General features: G+C 38.1%; 2 protein-coding genes across 2 annotated transcripts in view; one reads left to right on the top strand and one right to left on the bottom strand.

Moving 5' to 3' along the window:
• Window positions 1–9,411, top strand: part of LOC121928148 — a 448,580-nt gene that overhangs the window by 403,134 nt on the left and 36,035 nt on the right. The window lies entirely within an intron of this gene.
• Window positions 3,498–9,411, bottom strand: part of PRPF4B (pre-mRNA processing factor 4B) — a 46,435-nt gene continuing 40,521 nt past the window's right edge. The window contains exons 14-15 of the mRNA XM_042464409.1: window positions 7,107–9,116; window positions 3,498–6,228 (exon numbers count right to left, since the gene is read on the bottom strand). Of these exons, the coding sequence (XP_042320343.1) occupies window positions 8,913–9,116 (204 nt within the window). The 3' untranslated portion in view covers window positions 3,498–6,228; window positions 7,107–8,912. The remainder of the gene's footprint in view (window positions 6,229–7,106; window positions 9,117–9,411) is intronic.

Below are 9,411 nucleotides of genomic sequence, written 5' to 3'. Positions count from 1 at the left end.
TCCTTTTTGAACTATTGTGCCCAGAACTGGACACCGCATTCGGTGACATCTGACCAAACAGAATAGAGTGGTACTATTACTTAACTCGATTCTATACACTACTTCCACTTGATGCCACCTGGACTACATTGGCTTCTTTTTTTTCGTACTCTCATCATTTGGTCTGTTACAGACAGCCAAAATAAAGCTGCCTTCGAGTCACAGTGGAGGTATGGTGTTTCAATGGCATGCTCCTAGAGTCCAGAAGCCCCACCAAAGCCACACTCCAGTCCTTAGGGGGAGCGTGGGCTTTGGTGCAACTCTGGACTCTTAGGACACATGCATCATTGAAACACCATACCTCCACTGTGACTCGAAGCGCTTTATTTTGGCGTCTGTAACAGGCCATTGTGACTAAATCTGTAGTCCACTAGGACTTCTATATTACTTTCCACAGGTCCCTGTTGGCAAACCAGGTATCACCCGTCCTATATCTCCTATTACTTATTAACTTTTACTGCCTAGTGTATCTATCCTCATTCCCTGTTGAAATTCATTGGTACTTTGGCCCAGCTTTCTATCTATTAAGGTCGTTTTTAATTTTGATCCTTGATCTCCTAATTTGGTGTCATCTCCAAATTTGATAAGCAGGCTCTCTATTCTTTCATGTTGAATACCACTGGCCCAGCACAGAACCCTGTGGTGCTCTCTGGTCCCCAGGAATGAAGAGGAACCACTAGAAAGCAAACCCTCTCAGGCCACGTCGGTCAAACTACTTACAAATCCACCCAACCAGTTAGGTTCGTCTAGCCACGAGTTTACTAGCTTTTTTCCAACGAATCTCATACCAGACCTTCTCAATGGTCTTAGTTAAATCAAGATATGCTATTATTCACCAGCATCCCTTCAGCCTACCAAACTGGCCATTTTTCCAAAAACAAAAAAAGGGATAAGATTAGTCTTATATAGGCATGACTTGTTTTTGGGAAAATCATGTTGGCCTTTTTGAGATGATGGCATTTCTTCTCAGCTTACATCTATTTTAAAGATCTGCTCTAGAATGTTTCCTGGCATCAATGAGAAGCTAACTGGACCGTAATTGAGTCTCATTTCCCCCTTTCAAGATGGGGACATCATTTTCTGCTGGACTACTCCTATCTCCAGGCATTCTCAAAGATCATTGCCATGGCTCCAAGATTACTTCTACCAGTTCATTTACTACCCTTGGATGTAATTCATTACTCTCCCTGGAGATTTGAATTCATTTACATTAACAAGGGCATTCCTGTAGTGCCAATTACTTATTCTGCACTGCATTTCCTTATTGCATCCTCCGCTCCATTTCCTCAGGTTGAGCACTTTTTCTTTTGTGAGAAGACTGAAGCAAACACAGTTGTTGAATAGTTCTGCCTCTTTCTCTGTCCTGTTAGCACTTCACCATCTTTTCCACACAATGGCCCTTACCAATTTCCTCCCTTTTTCCTCTTGCTACAGATACATCCAAAAAAGGCCTTTTTTGTTCGTAGCCTCCTAGCACAGCCTGAACTAATTCTGTGCTTTAGCTTTTCGTTCTCCATTACATGTGCCTGCGATTTCTTTACATTCTTTCTTTGATCTCCCCCCTTTCTCTTATACATGTTCCATTAAAAAAATCAGCTGTTGAACGTTCCTAAGGCATCCCACCCTGGCTGCGACACATTGGCCTGTTACAGACTGCCAAAATAAAGCTGCCTTGGGGTCTCTTTGGAGGTATTGCTGTTTAAATGGTGCATGGGTCCTAAGAGTTCCGGAGGTCGCGCCAAAGCCACACTCCATTCCTAAGCACTGGAGTGCAGCTTTGATGCAGCTTCTGGATTCTTAGGATGCTAGCATCATTTAAACAGCATCCTCCAAAGGACCCAAGCAGCTTTATTCTGCAGTCTGTAACAGGCCATTGCATTTCCCCCCATTCTCATTGAAAATTTGAAATTGTGTCTTTTAAACAAATTCCCAGTCATCCTGAACTCCATTCTCTTTAACTATTCTTAGCCATGGGCTCACACTCAGTATTTCCATAAGTTTAATATCAGCATTCCTAAAGCCTAGAACGCATGTCTGACAATGCTTGGCTTCCCCTTTCCACTGTATAATGAACTCCAGGAGAACATGATAACTCCCAGCTAAGGATACCACCACTTGTACCCAAATAACAAAGTCACCCATTTATTAGGATGAGATCTAAATTTTAGGATTTTTAGATTCTGCCTGAAGTGGTTAGCACAAGGGATAATCATTAACCCATGTGTTGTGGATTGTGTCTTCAGCCTAGCTTGTTGCCTCTTTCCCCTTTTGCATAATGAAATTGTCTGCGAGGCAAGTGAAGAATTTGCTGGACCTTAAATTTTTGGCTGAGTTTGACTTCCATCAGATAACAGGTTTGTTGAAGTGACCCGTCTACTACACCTCTCCTTTCTGAGTGTGTGGTCATCTGTTCTAGAAAGGCATCATCCAATTCCTTAGTCTCATTTGTGGGTCTGTAGATCCCCACAATGACATGTAATGTTTCCCTCTTCTTTAATTTTTATCCAGAGGATCTCTACCTGAATCAAATCAGCCCTCCATATCCACGGATTCTGCATCCATGGCTTCAACCAGCCACAAGTTGAACATATTAAAAGAAAAAAATTTAAAAAAGGAAACCTTGATTTTGTCGTCGTATGTAAGACACCATTTTACACCACTGTATATACTGAGATTTTAACATCCATGGATTTTGGTATCCATGGTGGATCCTGGAACCAAACACCAGTGGATTCTGATGGCCTACTGTATCTTGACCTAAATCCTAAAGCATGCCCACTTACATAATCCCAATTTTCTATTGATTCAATGGGTTTAGTCTAGTTGCAACTAAATCTGATCTATACCCCAGTTGTTAAATTTATTACATACAAAGTTATTCACAGCATGGCACTCCTTTTTACAGAAGGAAATGAGATGGCTTTGATGTTAAGTGTTACTGTTTACTTTGAAGAGGACTTAATTTTTAAAGGACTTGGAATTTGCTTATTCATTTCAACACAGTGAAGGGCCAAGTTTTGTTTATGTAGGGGGGAACACTGAGCCAGTGTGCTGTAGCGGTTTGGGCATTGGACTAGGACTCTGGAGAACAGGATTTGAATATCCACTCAGCAATGGAAACCCACTGGGTGATCTTGGACAAGTCACACACTCTCAGCTTCAGAGGAAAGCAAAGGCAAGCCCTCTCTGAACAAATCTTTCCAAGAAAAAATGTGCTTGGTTTGCCATAGGATCACTAGAAGTCAGAAACAACTTGTAGGCACACCACAACAAGAGAGCACTGGATTTCACCAAGTTAAAAATATACACATGCAAATACATGCATTTCCAAGTAAATGAATTAAAAGATCAAATCAAAGACACCTCTTTTCCATAAAACCTGTCTCAGAACATCATGAAGTAAGGACAAATAAAAGGGATTCATACCAAGTATGGCAAAAACACAAAACACATAAGGCTTTAAACGATCACTGGGCATTTATTTCACAAAACACAGTAATATTTATAACAGACACTGAGATCAATAGCACAAAAGAAGGATGGTGTTTGTGTTAAAGAGCACTGATCATTAAAGGTCAACTTTTGTTACATGTTCTTTGTGTGAAGAGTTTACAGCAAAGAAAAGTTTATGTACTTCCACATTAAGTGACTTTTACTGAGTAAGTATCTAACTTCTTTAGGATGATGAAACACTAACACCATACAGGAGCAATTCTAAACCTCTGAATGCATTTGGATATTTTCACAGCCTTCTAAAATATATTTTATCTACATTTTGCTTCTTTTGATGAGCAGAAGAATAAAAATCACTAAGATAGAACAAACAGACTTGTGGCTCTTTAAAGAAGCTTTCCTCAACCTGGTCCCCCTCCAGCTGACTACAACTCCCACAGCTGCCCAAGCAGATGTGCAGGTTAGCATTATAGTCACCTACCCTCACCTGATGCCACCAGCAGCGCTGAAGGCTGCCTTTAAAAATAAAAAAGAACAAAACAAAACAATTACAGTCCACTACCAGACACACTAAGCTTTATCTTCAACAGGGAAGTATCCACACAGGGGTACGTATCTGAAATTATTTTCTTGTTGAGTCTGTGTCTAAAGGAGTTAATTTATATATATATATTTATATAATCTTGCAATACCATTGTGTTTTTAAGACAGTGTCTCCAACTCCTTCTAGGCTATATAGGATAGTGTTATGTAGGACTTTCATATCATTAGTAAATTTTAGTATGAATGAGTCAATACTTACATAAACTTCAATTACTTCATGGGAAAAGCTTGATAATTATTATAAAGAAAAACAGAAGTAGAAAGACAGCTTTACTAATGGAAGATTGTGACAATATGCATTACTGCTGAGATGACAGCTCAACCTGTCCTAAAATGTACTTGTTTTAAATAGGTACAGATGCTCCCATAAGACTGCATTTAATATAGCACCTATTTTCAGACACGGATATTTTCTTACACCTAGAGTGGGGAATCACGTTTGGACTGGGGCTGGATCCTCTCTTGCAGACTTCCACCGGCCAGGTGACATCACTGCATTTAATAACTTATATATTTTCAGACATTGATATTTTCTTAGACCTAGAGTGGGGAATCACATTTGGGCTGGATCCTTTCTTGCAGACCTCCACTGGTCAGATGACATCACTGTGTTCCCAGCAATGAGAAAGGCATAATATGGCAGGCACCAGCTGAGCTCTGGGACTCAGCTGGCAAGTGCAAGTAGCAGCTGAAAACAGATGGTTTAGCTCCACTGCCCTCTTTCCAGGGGAATTCCTGTTGTTTTTGATCACTGAACAACAGCAGGGATTCTTCTCTGCTGCAATTTATGAGGGTAGCATCTGGGGAGAGGCTGTCCCCAATTCTGATTGAGTACATTGCAAAGACTGTACATTAACACAGCTTTCAGGAAGGAAGGAAGAGTGCAGCTTGTATGCAAGAGTTCCCTCAACTGAGGGTACGTGCCCTTTCATGGGGGAAATTAGAATGTAGAGCAATGCTAACTGTGTTGTGGTGGTCTCCCTTTGAGCCAGCCTACTAAATCAATGAGCAATCCATGGTAACTGAGCATTATAATACTTGAAACACAATATAGGAATGTACTACTGCACTGTTATCTAACATTTAATATTCATCAAAACATTTTTAACATTTTAAAAATTAAATAGTAAAAGCCGATACATTAAAGCCAACTATTGCATGATACTGGTCCACACATTTACGTAACAGTTTGCCAATTTCAGAGTCAAAGGTATCAGCATTCTGTGTTTTCACAGACTGATCTGCTTCTTGAGCACACTTCAAGCCATGCAAATGTTTCATAGGGGTTTTCTGCCACTTACCCTATACAGGAAGGGAAACAAGTCATTAGCAAAGACAAATAATCTGTTTCAGATTCATTAAAATCATTCCCAAATATTCATTTTTGTCATGTTAACCTATACTGCAGTACAAAACAATGACAAACAGAAGTAGAAAGCCATACTCATGTGTTCCTAATCTTCTACATAACTGAAAAAGTAGGATTTTTCTTGATTTGACAGACCTGCATGTAATCATATCTTCATTTTGAGATGTTAAGTTTAGCTTGATTTCCTTCTGAAAGCCACAACACTGAAGTCTAAACAGGATTACCAGGAAAGGATTTGGGATGGGTTATACAGAACTAGTTCACACACATCTAGAGCTTCAGTGCAAAGATCAGAATAATCTCTGCCTGCATCTTAGCATCTGACTCATCCGAACAATACCAACATTTTTGCAGCCAGAGCATACAGAATACGATGCTCTCAGATTAATAAATATTGCCTTTTGCTATCTATCTGCTTTTAAGCAGTACATCAGTGATTCCATCAGCATATTTTGCCCAAGTGCGGTTGCCTTTTACATAAATTAGAAGGCATAATAAAATGTTTAAAAATATTAAACCATGCCTATCTCAATTTTATCACAACAAAATCACGCCACCCAAAAATGAAACAGACACATTTTACATAGAAACACCACAACAGTACTATGCTAAGAACTGCCAGCAAGGCAAAAAAGTGTAAATGAAACCTATATTTGTGTGCTGTGAACAGACATAACTAGATGAAGAATGTTTTTCATATCTTTTATAGAACAGAAACCTTTGTTCATGTCTTCTGGTTGCCATCATCTTCATTTGAGCGGCACCTATAACACAAAGAATAAGTAAACAAGCAACTTTGTTTTTTGTGAGAAAATTAAAAAAATTCTGTAGCCATAAGGTTGACTGTAGTTGCTACTGGAGTTGATATGACCAACTCTTTTCAAAATTTGTAAACTGGGACATGGAACAATTGTGGAAAAAATAAAATTTTATGACATCTGTGTCAGACTGCCACCAGATGTGCAAGATAGTCTGGAAGTGTTGCCAAAGCAGTGCGCCACATTACTTTGTGTGCAAATAACTATCAAGTAATCTACGTCTTCATTTCAGTGACAGTGAAAGCTGCATTCTGTCTCCTGCACGAACAAGAAATATTTTAAGTAAGTTGACAGTAAAAAATACAGTTACTACTTTTCAAATCAAATTAAGCTGGAGAGGAGTCAGGGCAGAGGCTCACAATAGGCAAGTGATTATCATTTGCCACCTTGTTACTTCATTACTTCAGCATGGTGGGGAGTAATTCATGGAGAGTACTCCACTGGCAAGCAGCATGATGGTCTATACTATATGTGCACACTGGATGTGACTATGTGCTAGGTAAGCTTTCAAAAATCCTGTTTAAAAACTTTTAATACAGAACATTTAAATCTGGATTGCTTTCATAGAGCTGTTCAGCATATATGAAATATATACATGCTGATTCAAAAAGAATGGTGCAAAATCGAATGAGATCAGCTTTACTTTCACACCATTCTTTTTGAATTATTTTGTATGTAAGAATATGATGCTATGTGAATTGCTTATTATACAAGAATTGGACTGGCAAACATTAATTGACTTAGTTGAGTATCCTCATGATGAACAATGAACTATTGTTTAACTGGTTGCTAAATGTTTATCTACACATGCTGTCAGAAATAACCTTGTTAGGAAGGTGAAGTTGGTGTCTCAGCAAACCAGACCCCTTGGAGTAGGCGTTGAGTGGCCTGTGACTTGCCTTCCTTTGTCTCTCTCAGCACCATCAAAAAGGAAAAGTAAGAAAAACAGCACAAACATTAGTTAAAACCTGTTTCCAATTCAGTAACGCACAGGAATACATTTAATTATAATGAAAGCAGATAGTATCTGTAGGATGCTCGGGGTGGGGAAAGTATTTATAGTGAAAAGCTGATAATTAAGAGTCTAGTATCTTTTTTAAAGGATCACATTTTTTAGTAACTGCTATAATTAATGGGCTATCAAAAATGAAAGTTCTTCTTATAGATACCTGAGTCAGCAACACTGGAAACAAAAACATTTTAAAAATGGCTACCAATGCCTTGTTCACAAAAGACTTTATTATCTAATGATGCATACTGAAAACATACAGAAATCTGCATGGTCCACTTTACATGCAGGAAAACAATCTTCACTTTACAATAAGTGAATGTCAACTGTTTTATGCAAGAGACAACACTTTAAAGTCACATTTCTTAAAGAAAGCTTCATTTACAAAAGAAATAAAAGGTAAAGAAGCAATTACCGCTTTTAAAAAGCAGCTGCTTTGTTCAAGAGTGGAAGGTTTATGCCTGTATTGAAAGACAACATGATCACAAAGAATGAAAACAATGAACAAATGAAAAACACCTGCAGCATAAAGCAGTACACTTTTAAATGACATACAAATAGCTAAAAATTGAATTACGGTGCTTTCTATCTGGCCATGAGAAAGTAAGCTTCTTTTAGAATCAGAGCTGAGCATTTGTTAGTAAATGAACTTCTCTCAAATCTTGGTTTCTTGCCATAGTGAACTGTCTTTAACAAAAGGTATAAAGTCTATATAGCAAGTTGATTTTTTTTTAAACAAATGAAAGTAATAAACAGTACACTGAAGGCGCTCTCTCCATCAAGTGCACACTCCCCCATTTTTTTTCTTTGAATGTGATGATCAAACAGAAATTGGATTATGCCACAGTTGTAATGCCAGAAAACAAAAACAAGATCATTTCTAAAACATGCAGGGAATTCTGCTACAAAGCTATTGGCCCTCATTTGTCAGTTGTCCCAGTACAATTAACATCTTAAACACCAGTGATGTTGATGGTTTAGCTTACCTTCAGTGTACTGAAAGTTGTACGCAACCTGCTTTAAAAGAGGAGACCATCCCTGCGGGCAGGCTCAAGAAGGAACAGACTCCCTTCGGCACTGACTACACCAAGGGCATGCTGCTGTGGCCTGCACGCACACACCTAGGAAAATGTAATATAAACAGCATTTATGCTGGCCATTTTTCAGAGACAAAAATGAAGCCAATTCTGCTAAAAACCATAATCAACCACCCGGTCTTACTGACATTTTCTAACAGTTGCTTTGTTTATATATTTTGAGAGAGAGAGAGAGAGAGAAAGACAAGTGTTCATGTGTGTCTGTATTTGTGTGTATGTGAATGTATTTATATTTATATATATATATAATATTATAGAACTGCAACCATATACATTAGCATTGTACTTCTGTGCAGTCATGGCAATTAAAACAGTTCTACAGTGAAAAGATCTTCACATAAGAGACAGATTTACTCTAACATTTCTAAAAGAAATATCCGCCTTCGTTTTAATTCAAATATATCATTCTTCCTCAAATTTGCAGGAACTTATTTATATGTTATATGTACACTTATCAACTGCTGTGAAATTTCATCAGTCTTTGTATATTAACTATTCAAACCCTTTAAATATCTTCACTGGATTTAAATTTTCTCCTGGATGAAGGCATGCTGCAGTGCCTGGTTGATACTAATCCGCTTAGCAGGATCTAACATGAGGATCTGGTCCAACAAGTCCTTCAGTTGGTGAACCTTTTTGCGCTGATCTTCAGGAAGGCGCTGGCACCCAATTAAATCTGCTAGCAAGTCCTTTGTTGGATTTATGGTGCTCATGACAGTGACTTTTTCCTAAAAAAAAGTCGTTCAGCATTTACTTTCAGAGACAGCAACAATACAGCCAGTATGAAATAAAAACAGGCATTACAATTAATAGCAGTATTTCATAAAATATAGAACAGACATGTCATTTGGCTCTAGAATGGAGTATGCCACATGAAAATAACAAGAATGTTCAAAGAACTACTGATCTCTCACAAGCTTTGTCTGTGTCAATACTGCAAAAAAAATAATTAACTAGACATAACTAGATGAAGAATGTTTTTCATATCTTTTATAAAACAGAAACCTTTGTTCATGTCTTCTG

The sequence above is a fragment of the Sceloporus undulatus genome, chromosome 4 (genome assembly GCF_019175285.1).
Source record: "Sceloporus undulatus isolate JIND9_A2432 ecotype Alabama chromosome 4, SceUnd_v1.1, whole genome shotgun sequence".
Classification (NCBI taxonomy): domain Eukaryota; kingdom Metazoa; phylum Chordata; class Lepidosauria; order Squamata; family Phrynosomatidae; genus Sceloporus; species Sceloporus undulatus.
Note: the sequence above shows the minus strand (reverse complement) of the source record. Positions and strands in the feature narration are given on the sequence as shown.